The 27,346-nt window shown below is 63.7% G+C and overlaps 2 protein-coding genes across 5 annotated transcripts in view; one reads left to right on the forward strand and one right to left on the reverse strand.

Moving 5' to 3' along the window:
• Window positions 1-858: 858 nt before the first annotated feature.
• On the forward strand, window positions 859-21,753 carry SNX33 (sorting nexin 33). 4 transcript variants are annotated; one of them, XR_013370601.1, is made up of 4 exons: window positions 859-3,101; window positions 8,692-8,897; window positions 13,091-21,281; window positions 21,445-21,753. XR_013370601.1 is itself a non-coding variant. In XM_077881968.1 (3 exons), the coding sequence occupies exons 1-3, from the start codon at window positions 1,610-1,612 to the stop codon at window positions 13,271-13,273; spliced, it is 1,881 nt and encodes a 626-aa protein (XP_077738094.1). In that variant the 5' UTR covers window positions 859-1,609; the 3' UTR covers window positions 13,274-21,753. The 4 variants fall into 4 exon arrangements, 2 of the variants coding, with proteins under 2 accessions (XP_077738094.1, XP_077738095.1); XR_013370602.1 differs by having other exon boundaries at window positions 13,091-20,390; XM_077881968.1 differs by having other exon boundaries at window positions 13,091-21,753.
• Window positions 20,920-27,346, reverse strand: part of CSPG4 (chondroitin sulfate proteoglycan 4) — a 36,977-nt gene continuing 30,550 nt past the window's right edge. The window contains exon 10 of the mRNA XM_077881967.1: window positions 20,920-27,297. Within this exon, the coding sequence (XP_077738093.1) occupies window positions 25,499-27,297 (1,799 nt within the window). The 3' untranslated portion in view covers window positions 20,920-25,498. The remainder of the gene's footprint in view (window positions 27,298-27,346) is intronic.

Consider the following 27,346-nt stretch of genomic DNA (forward strand, 5'->3'; position numbering starts at 1 on the left):
TCCAGGCGCTCGGGCGAGGGGTCCCCGCGGGGTGGGGGTGCTCCAGGAGCTCCGGCGAGGGGTCCCCGCGGGGTGGGGGTGCTCCAGGCGCTCGGGCGAGGGGTCCCCGCGGGGTGGGGGTGCTCCAGGCGCTCGGGCGAGGGGTCCCCGCGGGGTGGGGGTGCTCCAGGCTCTCCGGCGAGGGGTCCCCGCGGGGTGGGGGTGCTCCAGGCTCTCCGGCGAGGGGTCCCCGCGGGGTGGGGGTGCTCCAGGAGCTCCGGCGAGGGGTCCCCGCGGGGTGGGGGTGCTCCAGGAGCTCCGGCGAGGGGTCCCCGCGAGGTGGGGGTGCTCCAGGCTCTCCGGCGAGGGGTCCCCGCGGGGTGGGGGTGCTCCAGGAGCTCCGGCGAGGGGTCCCCGCGGGGTGGGGGTGCTCCAGGCGCGCGGGCCCCTAACCTCGGCGGGTCGGGGCGGGCGCGGGGGCCGGCGGGGGGGCGGAGCCGGGCCAAAGCGCCGCGGAGTTCGCCCGAGTCCCGGCCGCCGCTCCTCCCTCCCGCCTCTCCCCACCCCGCGCCGCCCCCTCGGCTCTTCCCTCCTCTCTCCGGACGCCGCCTCCCGGAATCCCTTTTCTCTGTTGTTTTGGAGCTAGGTCCTCGCTGGCGGCGCCGAGGGGCCGCGGGCGCGCGACGCGGAGGCGGGCGGGGGCACGGGCCGGGGCAGTGGCCGCCGCCCCCCGGGGACCCCGGCCGCGCGGACCCGGAGCGCCACCGACCCCGCGCACTGCCGCCCCGGGGCGCGCCCTCCGGCTCCCGCGGCGGGGTGACCCCGGGCCGGGCTCGGACTCCGAGCGGGCCCGCAAGTGCTGCGGAGCCGGCGGACAAAAGAGGCCGCTCAGCTGGTGGCCAGAAGTGCCGGGGCGCCTCGTCGCGCCCCCTCCGTCCTCGGAGTCGGGGGCTCGGGCGGGGAGGGCGCCGGGGTCGCCGAGGTGGCGGCCTGTTGTGTAAGCCTCAGTGCTTGTTTCCCCCCCGCCCGGCTCGTTGTGAAGCCGGACACATCCACCCTTGGACTGGATTCAAGAGGCTGCTGTTTTCTCCATGCTCCTCTTGGATTTTCTGGATTTTTGAAAGCCCAGTGGCCCCGGAGGAGGAAGAGGAAGGAGGAAGGAGCAGATCTGCAGAGGAATGTGAGAGCCTCCCCGGCGGAGAAGCCAGGAGCCGAGCCGGGAGCCAGAGCTGCCTGGGTTTCTGCAGCCGCGGTCTGGGGGTGACTCGCTTCTATTTCAGAACATTGTTCCAGTGGAAAGTGTCAAGTTCTTGCCCTCTCCGAGCTGGTTTCTCCGAGTCACTTGACTTTTCTTCTGCAAGTGGGAGGAAGGAGAGGGTGCCGGGTCTGGGCTGCCGGGGAGGAGGGAAGGAGGACCGTGGACATGATCCCTCTCTGCTCGCAGGAGTGTGTCGGAGACTTAATAGGGCAGGCGAAGGGCCGAGGACATCGCGTTGAATAGGGGGAGGCTACCCAGCGTCTGGGGGTGCCAAGACCCCAGCTCCGGAGCTAAGAGACTGAGCTGCTGCGACAGGCCCGAGCTCCGTCCTGGCCAGGACCCGGCCCTCCTCCCTCTCCCGCTGGGCCAGCCATGGCGCTGAAAGGCCGAGCCCTCTACGACTTCCGCAGCGAGAACAAGGAGGAAATCACCATCCATCAGGACGAGGACCTGGTCATCTTCAGTGAGACCTCGCTGGACGGCTGGCTGCAGGGCCAGAACAGCCGCGGCGAGACTGGGCTCTTCCCTGCCTCCTACGTGGAGATCATCCGCTGCGGCGCCGGCTCCAGCCCTGCCGACTACCCCGGCAGCCCAGGCCCTCTGGGCACGCAGGTGAGCTCGTATGACGGCTCCGGCTCCGGCTCCGGCTCCGGCTCCGGCGTGGCCAGCCCTCCCAGGAGCGCCGGGGGCAGCGGCTTCCTCTCCCACCAGGGCAGCTTCGAGGAGGACGATGATGATGACTGGGATGACTGGGACGATGGATGCACAGTGGTGGAGGAGCCTCGGGCTGGCGGGCTGGGCACCAACGGGCACCCCCCTCTCAACCTCTCGTACCCCGGTGCCTACCCCAGCCAGCACATGGCCTTCCGGCCCAAGCCGGCCCTGGAGCGGCAGGACAGCCTGGCGTCTGCCAAGCGCGGCAGCGTGGTGGGGCGCAACCTCAACCGCTTCTCGTGCTTCGTTCGCTCCGGAGTGGAGGCCTTCATCCTGGGTGACGTGCCCATGATGGCCAAGATTGCGGAGACGTACTCCATTGAAATGGGCCCTCGTGGCCCCCAGTGGAAGGCCAACCCCCACCCGTTCGCCTGCTCAGTGGAGGACCCCACCAAACAGACCAAATTCAAGGGCATCAAAAGCTACATCTCCTACAAGCTCACGCCTACCCACGCCGGCTCGCCGGTCTACCGGCGCTACAAACACTTTGACTGGCTTTACAACCGCCTGCTGCACAAGTTCACGGTCATCTCGGTGCCCCACCTGCCGGAGAAGCAGGCCACTGGCCGCTTTGAGGAAGACTTCATCGAGAAGCGGAAGCGCCGGCTCATCCTCTGGATGGACCACATGACGAGCCACCCAGTGCTGTCCCAGTATGAGGGCTTCCAGCACTTCCTCAGCTGCCTGGACGCCAAGCAGTGGAAGATGGGCAAGCGCAGGGCGGAGAAGGATGAGATGGTGGGTGCCAGCTTCCTGCTCACCTTCCAGATCCCCACGGAGCACCAGGACCTGCAAGATGTGGAGGACCGTGTGGACACCTTCAAGGCCTTCAGCAAGAAGATGGACGACAGCGTGCTGCAGCTCAGCACCGTGGCGTCGGAGCTGGTGCGCAAGCACGTGGGGGGCTTCCGCAAGGAGTTCCAGAAGCTGGGCAATGCCTTCCAGGCCATCAGTCATGCCTTCCAGATGGACCCCCCCTTCAGCTCTGAGGCTCTCAACAGCGCCATTTCTCACACGGGCCGCACCTATGAAGCTGTGGGTGAGATGTTCGCCGAGCAGCCCAAGAATGACCTCTTCCAGATGCTCGACACGCTGTCCCTCTACCAGGGCCTACTCTCAAATTTCCCTGACATCATCCACCTGCAGAAAGGTAAGAGCCACCGTGGGCGGGACACCCTCGCGGAGTCCGCGCTCTGCTGGGCACCGGGGATGTGAGGATGGCCGAGGGCAGGGGGCAGCCCACCTAGTCTTCCTGCCTCGTCCCTTCGTCCCCCCGTGTGTCGGGCACCTGCTGCCCGGCAGCTGCTAGTCTAGGTGCCCGGGTGCTGTCGTGGGCGGCTCTGGTCCCTGGCCTCACGGTGCTCGCTGCTTTACCTTTTGTCGTCTGTTTCTTTGTGCATCGTTCATGTTTCCTGTCTCTGTCTCATTTGCTCATCTACGCATCACGCGCTGAGCGTGAGTCTGGGAACACAGAGATGACTGGGGCCCAGGCCTTGCTCTTGAGAAGCCCACAGGCCCGTGGGGGACATGGACACAGATAACAGGAGCACAGAGTGCGGCCTGTCTTCCCACTCCTCTGCAGCTCCTGGTGGCCTCCGAGCCTGTTCTTCCCACCCGACACCCTATCTGTGTGCGGGAGGCTCCCGTCCCCATTTTGCAGATGAAGGAGCTGGTGTCCACAGAAGGGTGGCTGCACAGGGAGGCCGTGTCCTGGCTGAGACTGTCCCTTCCTCCTGCGCCTCCCCGAGGACATGAGAACACGTCCATCCGTGTTGGCTAATTCCCAAGCCCAGCTGTGTTTTCAGTTCTCAGGGCCCCCCCACCCCGTCCGTGGGGGCAGAGGCAGGATGGGCCTCTGTCTGTCACTGTTGGGCTGTCAAGGAACTGCCAGGGAAGTGACTCATCCCGGGTCACCTAGGGGTGTCCGGGCTCGTCCAGGGGAGGAATGAGGGTTCGGGGCACTACCCTCCTGGCCCATCCAACTTCCCCCCCTTCCTGAACCTGGCTTCTCTTGCCTGAGCAGTGAGTTAGGGGCGGACCTGGCAGGTGGCTGAGTCCCGGGGACAACAGGCAGGGCAGATGTCAGGAGAGAGGTGTGGTCCTCCCTGGGGCTGCAGGGCCCTGCAGGGCGTGGGGCTGGCTCCCTGGCCCCTAGGCCCTGAAGTCAGGCCTGGCTTCGCAGAGTTTTCCTCTGGGTGGGGCACGGAGGCAGACTCTGGACTGAGCCTGGGGGGACAGCAGACGCCACCGGCTGCCTCGGTGTGCAGGAGAGCCGGGAGTAAGCCAGCCCTCCTCTTCTTTACCAGGAGGGTGCCTTCTAGAATTCTCCGTCTCCCAGGCTCCTTTCTCCCCTCGCCTTCTCTTCCTCCTTCCCTTCCCTGCCCTTTTATCTCACCTCCATGTTCCTGTCCTCCTCCTTTCCCTCTTCTTTCAGCCTCAGGAGACACCAGCCCTGCGTTGAGTTTTGGCTGTGTCCCCAGTTTGCTGTGCACTCCCGGGAAGCGCCTTCCCCTCTCCGGGCCTTGGTTTCCTGATCTAGAAAACAAGGGAGGGGAGAGCGGGTGCACTCCCACGAGGGAGACTCCTGGGGGGATCTGGTGAGACCGAGTGATGCATTAGAGCGCCCCGAGCTCTGGGCGGGGTACGCGGGGTGGCCTGCCCGCTGGCCGGTGCGACAGGTGTGTGCCAACAGGTGTGTGCCGGGCGGAAGTGTGCGGGGCCTGGGAAAGCTGGTTCAACCAGCTTGGATGGCGTGTTTCTGTGGGCGGTGGCGGGAAGCGGGGCGCGCGGGGGCAGAAGACGCCGGCCAGGGGCCCCCAGGGTTGCCTTGCCGGGGAAGAAGTGAGGCCGCGGCCCTTCTGACTCCGGCGGACACGGAGCTGCGACGTCCCCCGTTGCAGACTGAGGCTTCCCCGGCCGGCTGTCTCGTGGGCTGCTGCGTCCTCGCTGGCAGAGGTGGGGTCCCCCCCACAAGGCCGCCCCCCCCCCCGCCCTGAGGGCCCCTCCGGGCCGCTCCCCCCCAGGGACCCCCCCAGAGCCCCTCCCCACCGGGGCTCGCGGTCCCTGCGGCTGGGCCTCTGGCGGACCCAGAGCTGGCGGGTCTGGGGGTCCCCGCCAGATGGGGGCCGTGGGGCTGCGGGCTGGCTGTGTGCGGGGGCCCTTCCTCGGAGGAAAGAGCGGGGAAGCTGGGCCTCAGGTCTCCAAAGTTCTGTCTGTCCATCCAGACGCCTGAAAGATGGCAAGTGTGTGGCGGCGGCCCTGGGAGGAAGGAGGCGGGAGGCTTCGGTGGGGCCGGGAGGCCGGTCGGGACAGATGCTGCCCCTGAGATGACCAAGGGGCTCTTACGCCTCAGGGTCCCCCTTGGTAAGGTGGATCATGGAGTTGGCTTGGCACCAAGATGAAGCCACAGTCTGTCTGTCCGCCGGCACCGCGCCTGGAGCTCAGTCTGGGGGTCTCCTCGGAGAAGAGGGATTGTAGAAGTCGCCAGTCTTGGGGGTGCCAGGGGCCCCAGGAATAGTCACCCTGGGACAAAGGGAAACGGTGTGCGTCCAGGGCCCACCCTGAGAGCCAGCCAAGGCAGGGGAATGACCGTGGTTCCCTGCATTTTACGGGGTGCAGTGAGGTGGGATGATGGGCAGACTTGGGCCCAGGGGTGTCTGACTGCACAGCTGTGCCAGACAGATGGGGTGAGGAGCTCCCCAAGGGATGGGTGCATGGGAGAGACGAGGGAGGCTGGGTGCCCTGGCACCACTAACTCGGCTGGCAGGCCTGGTGGGCTGGCGGCAGCCCAGGGCTGCAGAACGCACCTGCAGTGGCCATGGGACTCCCAGGCTGGCCAAGGCACAATGTCCCCTGCAGGACCAGTGCCTGGGGGACAAGTGGGTCTGAACTCTGTGCTCTGGGCCATCGTCTCATCCTCCCTCCACCTCCCCTCCTAGGCTTCCGTAAGCAAAGAGAACCCTAACCAGCCACTACCAGCTGGTGCTTGCTGTGACTGAGAAGCAGTCTGCACACGTCACCTGTAGCATCTCGGGCCCTTATTCCGTCAGGTGCTGTCCTAAGTACTCCATGCAGATGAGCTCGAGGGAACCTTAACTATGTTATAGGGCGGGCGGCACCATCGTCCTGTGTTCCAGATATGGAGACTCAGAAGCACTGTCGCACTGAGAGCAGTTGCCAGCAACATCAGACCTGGTCTAGCCTGTCCCGTTTGACAGCTGGGTGACCTTTAGCCCAGGCAAGAGCAGTGGCTTGCTGCAGGTGACACAGCTGGGGCCAGGACTCAGACTTCTCACCCCTGACCTCAGAGAGGCGGGGACGAGATGGATTGAGCTTAGGGAATATGCCTGGGACCCTGGGGCTCTGGGACACCAACCTCCTTTCCTGGTTCCTAGGATCCAGTCTATAGGACACCTGCCAGGGCCGAGGCTCCTTTGGGTCCCGAGCTCTCAGGTCCAGTCCTACACAGAGTGTTAGGGGGGGCGCTGGACAGGCCTGAGCCCTGACTCCCGGCCTGTCTCTGGGGTACGTTAATGTTAGCTGGTCCCAGCCCCAGATCTGAGTCACAGGGTGGAGAGGTGATGAGGAGCAGGGTGGGACCTCTGCTTTCCCCCGCCCCCCACAGCTTCTATCCCCTGTCCCTGGCCCCCTGCCTGTCTGTGGATACCTAGCAGTTGCAATAGGTTCACTTCTATTATCTGGGCCTCTGTTTCCTCATCAACAAAAGGAGCCTTTCCTTCTTCCGAGCCAGAAAAGCCCTCTTGGATACAGATCCATCCCCACTGCACCCTGAGTTTTTAGGCAGATGGAATCCAAGCTAGTTAGTGGCTCCCCTTCAGGTAGGTTCTTTGTCCGTTATCTGGGGGCCCGACACAAATAGGGTGACCTGGGTGACCTGGCATGGGCTCCATGCAGTAGGCATGGTATCCGCCCCCCAGCTGTGGAGGGTTACCTCTGCCCCAGGCATCCCCTATGTATGGGGCACGGCAGAGGCTGGGGGCCCCTAGGCAGGCCTTCCCGGACAGGGCCTCAGTTTTCTCTGTACAAGGTGGGGGGTGGGCATCTGGCCTTTAGGACCTCTTTAGCCCTGAAGTCTCTTGTTGGGTCCTCGTGCTGGGCCTTGGGCTGATCTCTCTTTTGCTGCCCAGACCTGGGCAGTTGGGATGAAACAGGAGGCAGGAGGTGGTTTGAGGAAGGCGGCAGGACTGTGTGGGTGCAGAGCTGGTGAGTGCAGAGCTCTCTTGAGAGCTGTGTGAGCGGCCCCGGAGAGTCCGCAGACTCATGTCTGTCTGCCCCAGATGCCCCCGTTAGGCCCTTGCTGGCCATTTTGGGTGCTGCTCCTTCTAAAGGCCTCGGGAGTTATTTCCAACATATAGAGCCCTGGGCCTGGCACCGTAAATGACCAAGAAAAGGATCTTGAACGCATCGGACACCTTGAGTGAGAGTAGAAGGGGCACATCTTGAAGGCCCCGCCGCGCTGTTGGGGGGTGTCGTCCGGCTCGCCCCGCCTTCCTACAGCCTCTCTCCGCTTTGCGCAGTGGGGTCCCTACAGCCCGCGAGGAGCACCCGCCCGACGCAGGCAAGCCGCCCCCCTCCCGGCAGCGGCGCCCACCGCCTTCGATGCAGTCAGTCAAGTGCCTGTTAGTTCAGAGCTGAAATCCATTCACCAACTGCTTGCTGATTCATTCAGACTCTTCTAAATTGGGTCCCCTGCCCAGGATCATCCTCCGCCCCCCATCTCTCACCCGCTTGTTACCGGGCCCCCTCGGTCCCTTTCGGCTGGCGTGAGGAGGGGCAGACCTGTTCGTGGGGAGACCCACACAAAGGAGGATAGCAGGTGCTGTTTCAGAATCAGCAGTGTAATGGGGGTGGGGGCACCGTGGCGAGGGGCTGGGAACCCCACCTAGGGGCGCCGCAGGGGGCTCTCGTGTGGAGGAGGGGCCTGAGTCTGGCTGGGGGCCTTAAATCATGCATAGAGACCTAGCAGGCTGAGATGTGGCAGGAGGCACAGGCACAGGGCGAGTCTGACGAACGTGGGGTCGGTGTGGGAGGGGTGCACGGGCAGCCTGCGGAGGGCCCCCGGCTAGGCAGGTGGGCGGGGACCTCCGTCTGCAGGCAGCAGGGGGCCAGGGAGGGTCTGGAGCTTTGGGTGCCTGGGGTGGCTGTCCTTTAGGTACTGTGGGGCGGCTCTCAGAGGCTGGGCCTGAGCGGGAGCCCCTTGGGGGCCTGTTGCAGCAGGGCAGCGGGGAACGGGGTGAATCAGCTGGGCAGACGCGGCCCTCGCTCTCCCGTGGGCTAGGCCTGGTCCGGGCGCTGCAGGCCTTGAGCTCACAGGCCAGAGCAGGCAGGCAGAGCAACCGCAGGCTGGTAAGAGCTGGGGCGGGTGGAGGCCCCGGGAACACGGGAGGCGCCCCGTGCAGAGGGGGCTCGGGAAGGCTTTCTGGAGGAGCTGATGTCTGAGCTGATTAGGAGCCAGTGTGAGAGCCGAGGCCTGGGTTGGGGAAGGACAGCCCCGTCCTGGACCTCGGGTCAGCCCGCAGGGCAGTGACGGGCTGCAGTTGTGGGCTGCTGGCAGTGCCCCGGGTTGGGAGGGAGGATGTGCCAAAGGTGAGGGTTGGGGGATGTCCTGGTGGAGACATCCAGGTGGCTGTTACCGAGGGGGCTCACGGAGGGTAGAGGGCGCAAATGCGGGAGACCAGAGCCCTAACTTCCCTTGTCCTCCTCCACTGTACCTGTGCCAGGCGCCTTCGCCAAGGTGAAGGAGAGCCAACGCATGAGTGACGAGGGCCGCATGGCGCAGGACGAGGCAGATGGCATTCGTAGGCGCTGCCGCGTGGTGGGCTTCGCCCTGCAGGCCGAAATGAACCACTTCCACCAGCGCCGCGAACTCGACTTCAAGCACATGATGCAGAACTACCTGCGCCAGCAGATCCTCTTCTACCAGCGGGTAGGCCAGCAGCTGGAGAAGACGCTGCGCATGTATGACAACCTCTGATCATGTGTACCCGGCCCCCACCCTGCACCCGGGCCTGGTCGCTGCAGTGCACTCTGCTCTCTAGACCTCCCACAACTAGTAGGCTGGGAGGGTCGGGCGGGCTTTGGAGGAATCATGGGTCCCCCTGGGGAAGTCCCTGAGCCCTTCGAGGTAGGGGCACGGCAGGGGTGAGATCGGGGTTGGGAACCTTCTAGGCCGAGGCCTGGGCTGCTGGTCAGTCGCTTGAGGACAGGCCACGGTCTTAGCCTCCCCTAGAACCCACAGTACTTGCTCGCCTGGCCGCCACCCCCTCGCTCACTCAGTAGGTCCCGGGGCCCGCTCGGCCCTGTGTCACATGCTGGGTAACAGGGCTGCGACATGCCTGCCCTCAGGGAGTCAAGGTGGGCTCCGACACAGAAACAGACAAGGGCAAGACGCAGGGACTGATGATAAACAAAGGCCTCCTGGAAGCGTTAAGAAAGAGCCACTCATTCCGCTGGCCAGGGAAGGCTCCAGAGAGTAGGTGACATGTGCGTAGTGTCTTGGAGAATGACAAGGACCTGCCTGACAGTGAAGGGGGACAGTAGATTGGGTGCAGGAGAGTGGGGGCATTCAGAGGAGAGGAATAGTGTGTGAAGACATGAAAACACCCCCTCTTCTCTCCCTTATCTCCCCAAGTCAGCTTGATGCCCCTTGGTGGGGATTGTGGCCTCGTAGAGGGGAGGGATCTTCCTCCCATTCCCTGTCCCTGCCTTACCTTGTCCCCCCAGGAGGAGCTGCGAGCCAACTCCCTCCCGACTCCCCTGCACCTGCTGAGCCTCCACTCGCCCTTGGTTAGGGGACCATGCAACATCTTTTCCCTGGGCTCAAGGTGCTGAGACAAGCCACTGACCCCGGGACCCCGGTGGCACCTTTCTGGAGAGGACACCCAGAAGTTACCAGATATTTGAGTTCACCAGCAACAGCTCTCCACGTTCCGAGCAGACTCGGGCTCCAGGCTTCCAAGGTCCTTGGCCCCAGTGAATCCTGGGATCCTTCCTATTGCACAGAGGGAAGGTCAAGGGAAAAAGACAGGGTCTGGCTTGCCCACTGCCCCAGTAGTCCTGGGCCCACACGCCCATGGCCAGCCTCACTGTGATGTCAGCCCCGGCTCCCTCCCCAGCCAGCGTGTGCTGTCTCCCACCCATGTTTACATCCTTAAGGGGGCTGCTCCCCACCCCCCAGGCCAGGGTGTGGGCCACCGGGCTTGGGGGAACTGACAGGTGCCACTGCTGGCCTCCCCAGGAGGTCATGGCCACTCCTGGCTCCTGCTGCTTCAATCTTTTATCTTTCTTGTTTTCTTGATAAACCTTTTGCAATGAAGACAACCACAGCATGGCTTTTTTTGTTTGTTTGGATCCCAAAGGGATTTAGGGTGGGGGGAAGGATGAAATCCTGAGTGTCCCTGGGAGCTATTAGACCATGAGGTCTCGGTGAGCACAAAACCTCTGAACTTGGGTGGGGGGCACTGTGCTTCTGGCAGGTGCTAGCTGGGGAGCTGGAGGTGGGCCCCGGCTGGACACATGCTTCCCAGCCCTCACTCAGTCTCATATGGGTGGAGTCCTGCTGGGAGTTCGAGGGCTGCTGAGCAAGAGCGCGGAGGCCAGGCTCCAGGACAGTCTCCCCGACGGGGCTCTTCTCCCTGGGCGGGGGCCCCCAGAAAACCCTGCTCCAGGAGAGGTGGGAGGGGCTCGGAGCCCGTGTCCTTCCCCAGGCGGTCCAGGGCACCCAGTTCCTGGTGGCTTCTGTGATGGAGACTGAGGAGAACCCTTCCCCGCAGGCCGGGCCCTCAGTGGGGTCCCAGTTAGGATGGGCGGGAGCCCGTTCCTGCGCGGGAGGGAGGTGTAGCTGGGAAAACCTTGGCTGTCTTTCGGGGCCAGGGGGGCCGGTGGAGGGTAGGGCTGGCAGGGTCTGGGCATCAGAGGACGCGGTGACCAGGCCTGGGGCCAGGGCCTGGAGCAGCGAGCGGGCTGAGGAACGGCGGGTGCGGTGGGGAAGGGCCGCCAAGCCTCCCGGTTCAGGGCAGAGCATCCTCAGAGGACCTTCTGGAACAGGCCCTTGGCCCTGGGTCAAAATTAGGTCAGCTTTGGGACTTTCTGTGGAATTCCCCTCCCTCCTCCCGGCCCTCCTTCCTTTATTTTCCACCACCCACCCACCCAAGGACCTTCCTGCCCGAACCTCTCCTCCGCTCTGGCCTCCAGGTGGCCTTCTGCGGCCCTCCTCGCGGTGGGGCAGTCTCCTCACGGAGGGCTGAGGGGTGCTGGGCATGGCTTGCGTATCCCGTAGCGCCTGGACAGTCCCCCGGGAGTGGCGTTGCCCTCTCGTGTCCCTTCCTGGGGGGCAGGAGGCACTGCCCGGGCTCCGGCCTCAGGTGAGGGAGGTGGTCTGACACTTGACGCAGAAGGGCCTGCGGCCTAGAAGAGTCTCGAAGTGAAGTCTGGGGACTGGCCAGGTCTGTGGCATCGGGGCCGTGCAGCCCGGGGCAGGCTCCTGCACCGGTGCCGTCCCCTGGGGTTGCTGCAGGTCTTGGGGGCAGCTGGCCGGGGCCCCTCTGGAGGGGCGTGCGGGGCATCCCGGCCACGGTGGGCCTGCCGGCTGCCTCCCTGCTTGCCAGGCGGGTGTTCCGGGCTGACCGGGCCCCGCGGCCTCCAGAACGCCCCCCCCCCCCCAGCTCCGAGGGGTGGAAAGCATGGCCTCTTCCTGCCTGGGCCAGTATCGGGACCTGGGGTGGAGGTGACCCGAATCTCTGATGCCCAGTCCTGGCCCAGCCGCAGAGGGAGTCTGCTTTGTGGCCACACGAGGGGGTGGGGGCGGAGGGCAGCCCGGGCGCCCGGGGGTGGGGGGAATCACCGTGCCACCTGCTACGGCTGCACCACGACCAGAGGGGTGGCCGGCAGCCGGGTCGCCCCAGAGCCTGCTCAGCGCCACTCCTCCATCCAGTGGCACCGCTGTACCGCCCTCCACACGTCCACATGGTCACAGAGAGGGCCACCCAGCCCCAAGCTGCACAGCCACATGCAGCCACACACCCTGCAGGGGGACATAGGCCACACCTGGCCGTCTGCACTCAGAGGCACGGTCCTGTGCTCAGAGAGTGCACTCCCGGCCACGGCACCGTCCACACACGTGTCATCCCTTCACTGGTCACACCGTGTCCTCACTCATGACTTCGTCCCGGTCCTACCTGCACAGAGTGGCACACACACACACACACACACACTCAGACGCACAGCCACAAGTCACACATGCTCATAGCAAATGTGTTACACGTGGACCTGCTTCTAGCCTGCACCTGTAGCACCTCCTGGCATCAGCCATCATCTGCCACTGGCACTGTCCAGGCGGGGAACCTGAGGTCCAGGGAGAGGTGGCAGCTGGCTGTGTCACCCAGTGAGGCCAGAGGATGTTGAAGGGCCTGAGCCCAGCTCCCAGGACCTCTGCGGCCGGTCCCAGGGCCAGTCCCCACTGCCTCGGCAGGCCCCTGGCTGAACCACCCGACAAAGCTCATGCAGCTCCGGTCTGTCCAGCCAGAGCTGAGGCCGCGGCGTCTGTGTGAGCAGGAGCCAGGACACAGTGGGCAGGCCCAGGCCTGGGCGGGAGGAACATTCCTGCACCATCTCCTCCCCAAGCATGCGAGGACCGGGCCCGCCCTGCCTGCCTGCCCGCTGACTCAGGCCTCCAGGAGCCAAGCCCGCTTGTCCCCAACCCCCCCAGTCTGCTTCCATTCCAGTTCTGCTCCAGGATGGCTCCGGGGGCTGGGCTGGCGACGAGGAGCCCTGGCGAAAGCCGTGGAGAGAGATGACAATCGCCTCCCCCAGATGGAGCTCAGCAGGGCTCGTCGTGCAGCCTGGTCCCAGGGTTCAGGATGGTTTAACACAAGCCTTTTTTTCCCCTTGGTTCTGTTTTGTTAGTCAAGCCCCAGTGCAGTCTGGGCTGTTGAAAAAGCCTTTTTGGTCCTCCCGGCAGCCCTGGTAGGCATCATTGTTCCATTTTACAGACGAAAGGACTGAGGCTTGGCTGGGGGCGGGGATGGGCCCGACCCATGATCACACAGTGAGACAGGGCGGAGCTGGACTCGAACCCAGCTCCCTGACATCTTTCCTCAAAGTCTCGATTGACTCACTTAGGTCCGAATGGAAAGGGGCCGCAAGAGCTCTGCTCCGGAGGTGACGGAATGGAAGGCTGGCAAACGCGGAGGGCTGGCGGGTGGGGCGAGTCCTGCCGCCCCAGGGACGAAGAGGCTGACGACAGCCCTACCCGGTGGCCGCGGCCTTGACCCGGGATCGCCCCTTACAAAGGAACGTATGTGAGCGGCGTCGCCTCATTTCTCTGCGACTGACCAGAATTTCTGGGTTGCGTTCTCACGGCCTCACGTGGTTCAAGAGGAATCCCAAATCAGTTTGGGGCCCCTCCTTTCTTAGGGGGTGCATTTAAGTTTTGGGGGGATGGCACATTTGGAGAGGGTGGGCGGGGCTCCGGCTCTTTGAATTTTAGAAGCTGAATCCCACAGCCCGTCACACACACACACACACACACACACATAAAACTGTGCCTCTTTCCGCCTCAAAGGCTATTCAGATACACCTGTTTCAGTTGGCTTCGGTTCATTACTTGGCAATGCCTTGTCTGGCAGATATTTACATTTTATTAATTTTGATTTTGTCTTTTTGTATCTTGCTACTTTTTTTTTTTTTTTTTTGCCCCCTGCAAATGTTGTTGTGGGTTCTTGCAGATTCCTGGAGCGTGGCATGGGGCCTGTGGGACCCACCATGGTCCTAGGTTAGCACTGGACCCTTTGGCCATCGTACCCTTATTCTCTTTCTTCCTACCGTCTGCTCCTTAGGTCCCCATCCTGACGCGTCTGTGGGTCTGGCCTTAGTTCTGTTTTGAGCACGTAGGCCCCCCTCAATCATCCCTATACCTGTAGACCTCAGGGAACCTCAGGGAACTGCCAAAAGTCCCTTCTGTGGCCTGTGGTCCCCCCAGGACTCATGGCCAGCATTCCATAGCCCCCAGCACATGCTCAAGCACAAGAAGCTCTGGGAGGCTCTAGAGGTCCTATGCAACCCTTTGTCATCTGGGGTCTGGCTGCCGCCTCGGGGCTCTACCTGGGAAGGGGCCCAGGTCCCGGCAGCTCCTGGATCTCCCAGCCTCTGGGGCTTCTGCACTCTCTCGGCACCCGCAGCACCGCGGCAAACACTGGGCAGCGAGTATTTCGCAACCAGTCTGCATGCAAGAGATTATCAACATCATTTTACAGAGCAGGAAGTGGGGCCCTGCAAGGGAGGTGCTAGAGTGGCCGAGCTGGTGTAGGATAGTACCCAGGTCAGGGTCGCCCCAGCGGGGAGGCAAATCCTTGGTGCCTGAGGAAGGACTTGGCCTCCTGGAGGCACGTGGAGCCTCTTCTGGGCTGCCCTGGTCTCCCTTGCTGCTATTTTGGCAGGAATGTGATGGGCGGGGGCAGCGGGAAGCTCCCCTAGACAGCCCTGCTGCCCCCAGAGAGCAACAAGCCCCCTGTTTCCTTTCTCTCCACCACCCAGAGGCAGGGCCCTGGTATTGGCTGCAGTGGCTGAGCCCTGGTGCGAATCCTACCCTACATGTACTTGGGATGTTCTGGGAATATTTTCTTAATTGCTTCATGCTTCCATTTCTCTATTTGTAACAGGAGGTCCAGATGGCTCTTAGGAGGATTACGTGAGCGAAACACATCGGCTGGACAGTGCCTGCACGTGGCAGGTGTTCAGTAAGGAGGAGCTGGGATACCAGCCTCTTAGCAGAGCCTTAGAGCAGCCCCAGAGAAAGGCTGGGCCGAGAGTATTGTTACCCCACTTGATAAGTGAGAAAACTGAGTGAGTGAGTGAGCCCTCGAAGGCCACACAGTGGGTAGGTGGCAGGGCTGGGCCGGGGACTAGGCCCCTGACCTCCTCCAGACCTTGAGCCTTGCCCCGTGGTGCCACCATGACTTCACAGGGAGCGGACCCCTTGGGGCTTCCTGGCCGTCACGGTAGTTGTCAGTCCAGGGGCGGGGAGTCCATCGGGCCATTCACTGGCTGTCACATACACCGTGAGTGTGCAGGAGAGAATGGCCCCAGAGTTCAGAGATGCAGGTTCGTGGTAGGCCTTCCCCGGGTAGATTCGGGGACCTCAGGCAAGGCCACTACTCAGTCTTAGTTTTCCTCAACCGATTTGACGGTTGTCACGGTTATACTGGGGCATGAGTTCATGAGTGTGGGCACGGGGCTGCTCCGGGTGGGCCGCACCCTCAAAGCCACACAGGCTGGCAAGGGGCGGGGGGGTCCCAGCACGACGGCTCAGGCTGAACGGCTGCTACATGGTACTACATGCTGGGTGTCGGGCTCAGTGACTCCCCCGAGTTATCTTGTCCCCAGGTGCCTGCAAGGTGAGAGTGACTGCCAACGTTTCCCAGCACACAGAGGCTCAGAGGCACAGAGTCACCTGTGCAAGGCCGTGCGGCTGCTCCGCGCACGGAGGCTGAGGTCTCCTGGGCACAGAGCCGTGCCCTTCCAAGGCTGACAGGCTGGGCAAGGTGGGGGCAGCTGTACTGCCTCGGAGTGACGCACGAGTGCTGGGAATGGAGGGGAGCGTGGAGACGGGCGGCCAGTGGCAGGTATTGGCCGGCGGTGGCTGCGTGCCTTCGGGTCAGCAGGTGGAAGGGCAGAGGGCTTGGCCCGCAGAGAGCGCCGAGCAAATATTTGTTGACTGATAATTTTCTGTAGGGCCTCAGGCTGGAGTGTGGGAGCAGGATCGGCCTTGGAGGAGAGGGCCGGGCACGGAAACCAGGAGTGGGGGTGAAGCACAAGACACAGGCGTCTGCAAAGGAACTGAGTCAGGAGCCTCCTTGCTTGAGGGGCCAGCGTGGGGGGCGAGAGTGAGGCTGGGTAGGGAAATGCTAGGACGGGGTCTGGGGAGTGGCGAGGCTGCGTTGAAGAGGATGGGGGGCCCTGGCCCGGGGCTGCCATGTGGGGTCGGGTGCGCAGGGGGAGTGGGGTCTGTGCCCGTGCCTGGCATCCCAGAGTGCGCACACCTGCCCGTGTGGCCGCTGAGCTCCGGGCACTGTGTGGCCTTGTGCTTGTGTGCGGGTCCCCGGGTGGAACTCTGTCCCCACAGGCATTGAGCCACCTGTGCTTTTCCCTGTGCTCCCTGTGGAAGAGGCCGCACCCCTGGCCCTGAGGCTCAGGGCCACACTTGCAGTCGCCCTGAGCTCCTTTCTCTCACAGTCCACGTCCGTCCCTGAGAAAAGCCTTGTTAGCTCCTCCAAAGCCACCCGTGTCACCGTCTCCGTGCCAGGCCCAGGCCACCGCCGTGCCAGTCTGGGCAACTGCCGCGGCCTTCAACCTGTTCTGCTTTCCTGACCAGCCCCTGCTGGTCCAACAGAGGTCAGGGGGATCTTTTAAGACCGTATTCTGGGGGCGCCTGGGGGGCTCAGTCCATTAAGTGTCAGCCTTCGACTCAGGCCCTGATCCCGGGGTCCTGGGACCGAGCCCCACGTTGGGCTCCCTGCTCAGCCGAGCGTCTGCTTCTCCCTCTGCGCCTCCCCCCAACTTGTGCATGTGCTCTCTCTTTCGATAACATCTTGAAAAAAAAAAAAAAAAAAAGACTATTCTAAATCCAATCGTGTCTGACCCTGCTTTCAACCTCTAGGGCTTCCTGCCTCCAAGGGCCTGTTCTGATGGCGCCTTGGACCCCTGTCCCTTGGTTGCAGAATTCCAGACCCGCTGTACTCGTGGCCACTCCTCACGTGAGCCCAGCATGCTTATACCTCAGGGCCTTTGCATTTGCTGGCCCTTTGGGTTTGGAATGGTCTTCCTCTCCGATGTTTGTGTGCTTCGAACCTCAGTTAATTCAGGCCATTGCTTAAGATGTCACCTCTTTGGAGAAGCCTCTGACCATCTAGAGTCTTCCCTGTCCTGGTCCCCTCGCCATGCCATATGTTCTTCCTTTTATTACCAACTGATAACTGTATACATGTATATTTCTTTTTAAAAATTTTTTAAAAATATATTTATTCATGAGAGACAGACACACACACACACAGAGGCAGAGACACAGGCAGAGGGAGAAGCAGGCTCCATGCAGGGAGCCCAACGTGGGACTTGATCCTGGGTCTCCAGGATCACGCCCTGGGCCGAAGGCGGCGCTAAACCGCTGAGCCACCCGGGGGTCCCCTACCTGTATATTTCAAACAAACACAAAAATAGAGAAACTAGTAGGTTCCCCTGTGTCCGTATGTCAGCTTCAGCAATGGGTAACCCTGGCCAATGTATTTACTCCCCACGTCCTTTGCTTCCGGTGAACTCCAGGCATCACACGTTCTCATCTGCAAGTAAGTGCTTCTGTGCAAAAGTTAGATTTCAAATATATCTGTTAGGAAGCAGCCTCGGGGGAGCTGGTGCCCGTCTCGCTCGTTCCGTGGCTCCAGGGCCCAGCACGGTGCCTGGCTCCCACGGCCAGCGGGGGCGTGTGCGGGGCTGTGGCTCAGATCTCTGGGGACGGTGGCGTGTGGGCTGTGGTTTGCACAGGCTGGCCGCCGTCAGGGCATCCGAACACGCCGAGTGCGCTGCCGCGGTCCTGCGAATACGCGGCGCGTGTGCGTGTGTGCGCGTGTGCACGTCGCTGCAGCAGCTGGTGGCTGAAAGCGCGCTTCCTCCCTGACACCATCTCCCACACACCCAGAATCCGGGGACTGGCTCTTGCAGGGCGCGTGAGAGAGGGTGGGAAGGATGCAAGCTCCAGCCCCCGCTCACTCCTCCAGGGGGCCGCTCCGAGGCCAGGGTGGCCTTCCCGGCTCAGAGGCTGTGCCAGCCCAGGCGCCAGCAGGCCGCCTCCTCCCGCCCTGGCCCCGAAGCCCCGCCCAGCTGGGTGGCACTAGCCGGGGGACGCGGTGGTATTCCCACTGGGCTGACTCCTCACGCTGCCCGGGTGATCCCCGTCTTGAAGCCGCTCAAACTGGGGGGGCACCTGGGCACAGAGTCCTGGCCAGTGCGGAAGAACTTGCTCCTAGCCCCGCAGCAGCTGGACTCCAGGGGGCTACTCCCCGTCAGACCCGGAGTTCCCCAGGAGCTTCTCGGCCTGCTCCCCGAGCCCCGGTCCGCTCCAGGGCTCGTCTCCTCGTCCCTCTGGCCCCACGTCTCCTTGGCCCTGCCCTCGTGTCCGCTTTAAGCTTGGCACTCCCTGTCCTTCCCTCGCCGGGAAGCCCCCGTGTCCTGGGCACCCCTAGGCCCACCCTGCCTCCCGCCCTGCCCTCCTCCACCCGCCAGGCAGGTTCCCTGCGGTCAAGGCTCCACCGCGCGGAGGTCCGGATCAGTGGGGGTGGGTGGAGGAAGGGAGGTGCCAGCTTCTAGCCAGAACTCGACCCCTCCTACGCACCTCAGTCTCCCTGCCAGAGCCCAGCAGAGGAGAGTGCCTTGTTGCCCCTCTTGGGGGGTGGGGGAGGGAGGATGCATTCGGCCCTCCAGGACCCAGCGCTTACTATGCGCCAGGCTCTGCGATGGCTGTAATAAATTGTAGTAATAACAATAATGTCAATTTGAACATTTATTAAGCTTCTATAATATGCCGGGCAATTCAATAATAACCACCATTATAGCAGTGCTGATAATAATAGTCAGCATTTATTGAGCATTTACTATGTGCCTGGTGCTGTTCTAAGAGCTTTGCCACAACACTGACCCTTTGGAAAGCAGCCTCGGTCGGTCGCACTGCTTCCACGGGGTCTGATTCAGGTGCGGGGCGGTGGGGGTGGGGGGACGCTGACCAATCTCGTACCATTCAGGGCACCAGTGACGACAGGAGGCGGGGCTGGGGGCAGAAAGCAGCTCTCCCAGGCCTGGCTCTGTGCTTTCCAGGGTCGCACGTCCCATCCACAGGGGGGTGGACTTGTCCAAGCTCCTCGGGCAGACGCAATCACCATTGGTGCCCTCCCTCCTTTAGTTTATGGGTTTTATCCCCAGACTGAGGTTCTCAGGGCAGCTCATGGGGCAGAGGGGCTGAAGTCCGGGGGCCTGGAACCTTCCGGGGTCCACAGGCCCCACCCCAGTTGCCTAGTCCAGGAGCCGCGCCCACAGGGCAACCCTTTAGCAGGGCTGACTCAGGAGGAGGCCTTCGCCCTGACTCACAGCCTTCCAGGAGTGCTCGGCTCCAGCAGCCTCACCCCCTGCCTGCTTGCTCAACAGTCCTGTAGAAAATGCTCCACCTTCTCCAACAAGACCCAACAGGGTTCTCCCTGCTGCTCTCTGGTTCTTGGGAGGTCTGTGCCCCGGCCAGCCTGTCTGGCATCCCTGGATCTCACACACTTGCCCTGATGCCTCTCTAGGGGCTGGAATCTCAGTGCCGAAAGATGCATCTTGGGCATCCAGAAGGGTTTTGAGCTTCCAGGAGGTCTGCTGTGTGACTGTGAAGGTCCCCTTCACTCCTCTAAGGATGGCACCCAGACCTCTGATTGAATGCAGGGTCCTCTGGGTCAGGTAAAGGTGGAGCACCTGGGGCTCAGCTCTGCTGCTGCCCCTGAAGGTTGGCATCAGGTGAGGCCTCCGGTAGTTAGAGCAGCTGGCACAGTGGCCTGGGGTTCCTGGAGGCTCTGAGGAGGAGCTGTCGGCCGGGGAAGCCTGAGTGTAAGGGGGTCTGGGTTGTCTCCTCCTCCTGTCCCATGGAATCAGTGTGATCCCATAGGGGGTGGGCTCCCACATACAGTGTGGTCACAATGTTCTGTCCAGGTGCTTCTGAGCAGCTAGGCCCCAGGTATCTGGCAGGAGAGCATCACAGGTGAGTACAGAGGAAGAGAGGGGTGAGTGCTGAAGAGCCTGGCAGGGACAGACTGCTCCTTAGAAACTTAGGACTTGGGGTCAGGCCTGCCAGGGCCCTGGAAGGGGTCTGAGGGCCAGAGCAGCAGTTGGGAGCCGTGCTAGCACCCCTGGGGATGAGGGAAGCCAGGATACGGGGTCTGGGGGGATTGATGGTTAGAGACCCCTTAGACTGCGGGAAGGGAGGGGCTGTATTCTGGCAAGAGATGTTTACTGGACATCTGCTATGTACCTAGCCCTGGGTCTGGCTGGACAATGCCCTGATGGGCACAGAGCATTGAACTATGGGTATTGCTGGGGACTCGGCCACCTGGGAGGGGAGGGCGGTTAGGGGCCGCCAAGGCACTCACGGCACCAGGGCTGGGGGAGGCAGCATTTGTTCTGGGGGCCAGAAGGGACAGTCGGTGGTCCAGCCTCTCTTCCTTCCCACCCCTCTGCAGGACAGGACAGGACAGGACAGGGTGCTCTCGGAAGCCCCTCCCCTCCTTGTTGGCCAGGCCTGGGCCTTTCCCCCTCCTCTGCTGGCTGCTGCTGCTCTACTGTGGGGGGGACCCGCTGCACTTACTGGGAACCTTGGCTGCACCCCTCCTCTGGCCCCCCCCTGCAGGTAGAGCCCGGACAGGTGGGGAGGGAGGGACCAACTGCACTGCAGAAGGCAGGGTGGTAGGGGGCTCCTGCCCTCTCCAAGGAACTGGTCTTTGGGAGGTAAGGAAGGGAGCGGGCTTCTTCTGCAGACCCTCCCCACTGGATCAGACCTGGCTACCAGCCTCGTCCTCTGCTTCCCTCTTGCCCTCAGTGGAGGCCCCTAGAGCAGGAACCCCCACAGCAGAACCCTATCCTCCGAATCTGCAGGGGCTATAGGGACCTCAGAAGAGTGTGGGGAAGAAGGACGGACAGCTCGCACTGGCAGACAGAGCTCTGGCCCTGGATCACCGGGTCTGACCTCCTTGTAGCTCTGTCACTGACTTACTATGATCTTGGCCGGGTCCCTGCCTCTCGCAGCTCCGTTTCTTCAATTAGAGGTCAAGGGGGAGGACTTAAGTCCATGTGTCTTAAACTCTACTGTTTGTTAAAATGCAGAGTCTGATTCAGCAGATCTGGCGTGAGGCCTGAGAGACCTCATTTCATTTCCTTTCTTTCTTTTTTTTTTTTTTTAAGGATTTTATTTTTAAGTAATCTCTCCACTTAAGGTGGGGCTCGAACTCACAACCCTGCGATCGAGTCACATGCCCATCCGACTAGCCAGCCGGGTGTCCCAGGAGTTCTTATTTCTAAAAGTTCCCGTGATGCTCCTGGTCCATGGACTGCACTTTGAGCAACAAAGCCTTTGACAACCCATCTAGTTTGGGCATTCAGGACCCAGAGACTGGGTCGCTTGAGCCCTCTGTGACCTCATGAGGCCTTGGTATTAGCTCTAGGCTTTGGGCTAACAGAGCTGGGAGTGCCCAGGTTGGAGGGCATGGGAGCCCCTCAAGCCCCCCGCTGAGGCTGTGTTTGGGTAGGAAAGTCCCTTGTTGGCCACTGGTTGATTTAACCAAGAGTTACTTTTGTCTTTAGGGGGTCCTGCGACCTCTGCATTGTGACGGAGCGCAGCACAACCCACACTTATCCTGCTGGCCCTCTGAGGCTGTGGCTTGCTTTTTTTTTTTTTTTTTTTTTAGAGAGAGAGGGAGCATGTGTGGAGGCGGAAGAGCAGAGGGAGAGGGAGAGAATCTTAACCCCGGGCTCCGTGCTCCGTGTGGAGCCTGACTTGGGGCTTGATCTCACACCCTGACATCATGACCTGAGCCGAAATCCAGAGTTGGATGCTTACCTGACTGAGCCACCCGGGTGCCCCTGCGGAGCTGGCGTCCTTAATGAGTTAGACACTGTACCTCGGGACGCACAGGCGCTGGCCAGGAGGGAGGGGGCATGCTCAGCGTCAGCAGCCGCGTGGCTGCCCCACCGCGAGAAGACCCAGCACTCTCAGAGCCAGCTGCCTTCCCACTCCGGGCCTCTCTCGGCGGCCAGCTGGCATGCCTGGGTTAGGGCACACACCACGGGGTGCTCGTTACCCACGGGCGCGTCTGGGTGGACTCGGTGGGTTGGGGGTGCATCTCCCCCAGCATCTTTGGGCATAGGATCCCCTCGCCAATGCCCGCCTAATCCTAGCAGTAACTGTACAGGGATGGCGCTGACCAGGAGAGACTCGGCTAGGAGGGGGCTGTGGGGACAGGGGTCCAGCAGGTCAGGTTCCCATCCTGGCTCCATCCAAGGCTTCCTCCCGTGTTCTGGCAAGGAGCAGGACCTGCCCAGAGAAGTCTGGGGGCTGCCCCGGTGCCTCCACTCCTTTAGGGACCTGAATCTGCAGGGCCCAGAGGAAGATGCCAGTGCCCTGGCACTTCCCCCCCAGTCGGGAGAGGTGGAGCAGGGGCGGGGGAGAGATCCAGTTCTCTGGCTTCCTATTGGAGGTGGATGGTTCTGGCTCCGTGGGTTTCACAGCTGCCATAGCAACTCCACTTAAAGGGCCAGCTCCTAGTACGAGGAGGGGGGCTCACAGGGAGCCCCTTCGTTAGCATCTAAGAGGCTCAAGTGTTTAGGGTGGTGGGCAGGACTTCCAAGACCTGGGCCCTCCCTACCCTGTTCCCCCGCTCCCCTCCACTAGCACCCCTCCTGCTGTAGTTCCACTTCTTGGCTCTGCTGAGGTCGGGCTGGGTCTCCGGATGGTCAAGGACTCCCACCTAGCCTTCGGCTCCACGCGGCCAGCTCTGCGGACTGCGGGCCACGAGTGAGGAGTACTTGTGTCCGAAGTTTGTGTGTACCTGCATACCTGTGCGTGTACGAATGGCATAGGCGGGCGTTTATGTCTGAAGGTCTAAAGGTACCCAGCCGTGCAGAAGTGCAGTGTGTGTGTGTGTGTGTGTGTGTGTGTGTAAGAGGGTCAGCGGCTCCCAGACATCCCTAAACACTGTGCACAGGTTGGGCTCCTCTCTCCGTGCCTGGGAGGAGACGGCTTCTTAGAGTGAGGGGCAGCGGTTATTTGGCAGAGCGGATAGCAATCCCGTTAGGCCCTGGAAGCGCATCTGAAGCCTGCGAGGGATTTACGGAAATTGAGCCCCACGTTTGGAGTGGGATCCAAGGCCGCTGTTCCGGTGAAAGACCCCGTCCCCGGTCCTCGCGGAGCCGCGTGCACGGCGCCCTACGTGCCAGCCCCGTCCAGCACGGCCGCAGGGAGCCGGAGCAGTGTCAGCCTGTGCCAGCTCCCTTGGGAGGGGGTGGCTGCGCTGGGCCAACAGAGAGGGTGTCGTCAGTCCCGGGGGGGGGGGCGGGGGGGTGGAAACCGGAGATGAGGCCAGATCCTGCCTGGCGGGTCTGTCACCCGGGTCTCTGCTTACACTCCCGGGGAAACTAGTCGCCCTGGTGGAGACTGGTGCCAGATACTGGGGCCCTAGGATCCGGCCCCAACGGCCCCAAGCTCCAGGAGCACATGGGGTGTGGTACGGAGACGTCCTTGGCAGGGCCCCCTGCATGAGGCTGGCCCCAGGGGTGCCAGGGAGCCTAGGCTGTAGCAGGCAGCCAGGCCAGGATTTCAAGCCGCCCCATCTACGGGGACCCCTGGCCGCGGTCTCTGGGGGCAGGCTCTTCGGTGTGGCAAGAAGAGTCGGCTGGGCCCTGAGGTCTGGTCTGTTCTAAGGGCTGCCCCGCGGCGTGGCTGGACGACACCTGACCCGCTCTGATTCTCGGCCTGCCCTTGGTCCTCCGGGGGCCCTCTGAGCAGTGATATATACCGCGATGCGTGACCTGCCCAAATCCTGTGAGCAGAGGAGGGCCTCGGGGGATGCCGAGATGTGAAGGGGGTGCTGGGAAGCTTCTTGGCAGGGCACGCTAGGGGCAGCACAGGGGGTAGAGGGAATTTCCTCTCTTGCCCTAGTTCCTGGTTCAGATGTTACAGATAGAGGCACTGGTCAGCTGTCAGGGGCTGGCTGGGGCTCTCCACCCCCAATCTGACTGTGCTCAGGCCCTGGGCTCCCGACCCCAGAGCTCAGACACCTCCCATGCTGCTTTTCCCCTGAGGACTTCAGCTTCCTGCTGGGGCGGGATCATCTGGGATCCAGAATCTGTCCTTCTTGCCCACACCCTCGAAGGAAGAGGGGCAGGAGGTGGTGGCTCTTTAGCAGCTCGTAGAGGGTCATCTGGGGACCCTGTATCTCAAACCCATCTCTAGCCAGATGATGGCCTCTCGGGACAGTGGGGTTTTCAGAGTCCTTGCTGCTTACCCTACCTTGGAGAAGGAGCACCCTCGGTCTTGTTGTGGGGGTGGAGAGCAATAGAAATCTTCCTTGTGAACACGTCCGGGGAGCCAAGGGAAGGCACCTGTGGCGGTCCCCGCAGCCTCCCCCACACACCAGGTCCCAGCCGTGGGATCCCTTCGTCCCCCTCAGTCTCCTGACCTTTGCTGCTCCAATCTCTTGAGAGGTAGGTGGAAAGGGTCGAGGCTGTGGAGGCCAAAACTCGGGCCAAGAAATCTGTGCCCGGGACACGGAATACATCTCCTGATTTCACGGTTTCTTTGAGCTTCTCAGAGGGGGCCTAGCTTCTCTCCACTAAACCGAAGGGCTTTAGTCCCGTCCCATAAAGACCGGCCCACCTTCCTACACAGGTGGGGGCAGAGGGGATTTGAAAGGCCCCCGGGGGTGGAAATTGGGGGCTCCCGTGGCCCTGTGCAGCCTGCCGGCAGAGGCCCGGGGGGATGGCCTGCCCCAGGGGAGTGCAGGCCGGTGTGGGCAAGGAAGGGCCCAGTGCATGGTCAGACAAACAACACACAGCTGTCCAGAACCTCCACAGCACCATTTATCCAAGCCTCATGGAGTTGAGTGCGCCCAACTGCTCGCACCCCGTCCTCGGGGGAGCGCAGGCATTGCAGTGGCCCCTGGCCTGGCCCCAGTATGGCCGCAGACCCACGGGGCCTCCCGAGCCCTCAGCCTGTCAAGGTGGGGCTCTGGGTATGAAGCGGCCTCAGACCTTCCTCCATCCCACACTCTCAGGGGCTCCATGGGTCTGGGCTAGCTCGACATTGTGTTAAATAGCTTCCCGGCAGTCCCCCTTAAATAAACCCAGCCCCAGAGCAACCCACCCCGTTTTGCACCCTGAATATATTATTCTACTGGCTTATGTCTCCTAGAGAGGGGAGGGGCTCCCTCCTCCTGCCCTCTGCTCCAGGGAATACCGTCTCCCTAAAAAACCAGGGGAAAAAGTTTTCCCGTCAACTCTGGGGCAGAAACAAAGGGAGGCCTGGCCTGGCGTGGGAAAGCCGGGAGTCCCCGTCTGTCCCCCCCACCCCCCCGCCCCGTCCTCTCCTTGCCCTCTCGGCAGCCCAGGTCAGCTGTGACTTACCGAAGATCACAGGCCCAGGATCCAGAGTCCTGACATATCTAGGAGGTCACCCTGGTTTTGACAGCTCAACCCGGCTCCCGGGCAGGGGGACGGACTCCAGGCCCTGACCTCGGCCCCCTCGCAATTCTCCAGGCGTGGAGAAGGCTGGGGAGACCCCGGCTCTTGCCGCTGCCTGGTGCCGGGCCCCTGGGACTGCCTCGCGGCGCCGCCCGCCCCGGACGTCCCCGGGTGTCTCCGGCTCTGGGGGATGCTCAGCGGCCCCGGGGGGCCCGGGAGCGATGGGGCCGGGGCCCGAGCGAGCCTGTCCCTGGCCTGATCCGCATCTGGGCCCGGGGCCAGGCCTCACACCCAGTACTGGCCGTTTTTGAGGGCGGGGTTGGGTGTCCGACAGTACTGCAGCAGCTCTGGGTCGGGCTGGCCGCCGGGCGGGGGCCCCTGGCCGGGCACGGCCGTGAGCGGGATGGCGTGGCCCGGCTCCACCTTGCGGAAGGTCTCGGTGTCGCCGGCCAGGCCGTTGCGGGGCTTGGCGGTCAGCACCTGGACGTCGTGCTTGCCCGTCTTGTTCCGCTTGCGCAGGTAGAAGAGCAGCGGCAGGAGCAGGGCCAGGAGCAGGAGGACCAGGCACACGGGGATGATGATGCTGAACATGTTGGCCTCCAGGAGGCCCAGGAAGCCGCCGCTGGCCGCGGTGGGCCCGGGGCTGGGGCCTGGCGCGCCCGGCTGGCCCGTGGCCGGGGCGCCGCTGTCGGGTGCCCCGGCTTCCTCGGGGAGGCTGAGCAGGGCCACGCCGTAGGGGCGCGCCGCGTCGTAGGGCTCGGTGTGGAAGTCCAGGGAGGCCACGGCCGGGGGGACGCCGGGCGCCCACAGCTCCAGCGTGAGGCTGTCGCCCGTGGGGCCGGGGGCGCGGCCCAGCTGCAGCCCCAGCCTCCCGCCCTCCAGGTCCCGCTGCGTGAACTGCTCCACGGGCTCCGGCCCCGCGCGGGCCACGCGCACCAGGCGGCCCAGCCGGGGCCCGGCCAGCAGGCGGAAGCGCGGCTCCCCGCCCGTGCGGTTGGCCAGCTCGGCGGCGTCCAGGACGGCCGGGTCCAGGCGCAGGGTGGCGCCCTGCGGCCACGGCCCCCGGGGCCCGACCCGCAGCAGCGCCGCGACCGTGACGTCCACCGTGGCCGTGGCGTTGGCGCCCCGCGCGTGGGCCAGGACGGCGAAGCGGTCGCGCGGGGAGGACAGGTCGGTGAAGGCGAACTCCACGTCGCCGCGGTCCACCTGCCGCTGGCTGAAGGCGCCGGCCGGCCTGCCCGCCACCAGGAGCTGCCCGAAGCGCGGCGCCCGGGTCACGCGGTAGGCGGCCTCGGGCTCGGCGCGGTCCGACACGACGCGCAGCTGCCGCGGCCCGAGCGCGCAGCGCCCCAGCGCCTGGGGCACCTCCAGGGGCGCGCGCAGCTGCACCTCGATGGCGGCGGGCAGCACGTCCACGGCCAGCGCCACGGGCACGCGCGGGCTGGCGCCGGCCCACGCGCTCAGCTGCAGCACGCCCGCCACGCTGCTGCCGTTGGCCACGAAGGCCAGGCGGCCCGCGTCCACGTCGGCCTGCGAGAAGCGGCGCACCGGGCCCGCGCCCGCGCCCGCGAGGCTCAGGAAGCCGCCGGGGGCCGCGCGCCGCACCTCGTACTGCACGTCGGCGGGCGCGGCGCCCGGGAGCTGCACGCGGAGCTGCGCGCGGGACACGGGCGCGCGGGAGCCGCGGGGCAGGCGCAGCGGCTCGGACGCCGCGGCCCCCACGCGCACGGCGAAGGCCTCGTCCGGGAGCGCGGGGAGCGCGGGGAGCGCGGGGAGCGCGCCCGGCCCGGCGCCCGCGGGGCCCTGCAGCTGCGCGCGGAAGCCGAAGCCGTCGGGCTGCGCGCCCCCGCCGCCGTGCGCGTAGGCCAGGAGCCCCGCCGCCAGCTCCGACTGCAGGAAGTGCGCCCGGCCCGCGTGCAGCGCCCGCCCCGCCAGCAGCAGCCGGCCCCGCGCCGGGAACCGCGTCACCTGGAACAGCACGTCGTGCCGGGCGCGCAGCGCGGCGGGGACGCGCGCCAGCAGGTTGGAGGCGTCCAGGGCGGCGCTGGTGATGTCCGCCTGCTGGCCCTCGGCCACCCAGAGACCTGCGGGGGGACGCGGGCCGTCGGACCAGGCGCCCCGGCGGAGGACAGG

The sequence above is a fragment of the Canis aureus genome, chromosome 32 (assembly GCF_053574225.1).
Source record: "Canis aureus isolate CA01 chromosome 32, VMU_Caureus_v.1.0, whole genome shotgun sequence".
NCBI lineage: Eukaryota > Metazoa > Chordata > Mammalia > Carnivora > Canidae > Canis > Canis aureus.

Excerpts from the sequence above, each read along its gene's own strand:
- SNX33 (XM_077881968.1), top strand. The coding sequence starts at position 1,610 with ATGGCGCTGAAAGGCCGAGCCCTCTACGACTTCCGCAGCGAGAACAAG. Across the intron at positions 3,102-8,691 it reads CATCATCCACCTGCAGAAAG|GCGCCTTCGCCAAGGTGAAG; the intron begins GTAAGAGCCACC and ends TACCTGTGCCAG. Across the intron at positions 8,898-13,090 it reads AGATCCTCTTCTACCAGCGG|GTCCGAATGGAAAGGGGCCG; the intron begins GTAGGCCAGCAG and ends TGACTCACTTAG.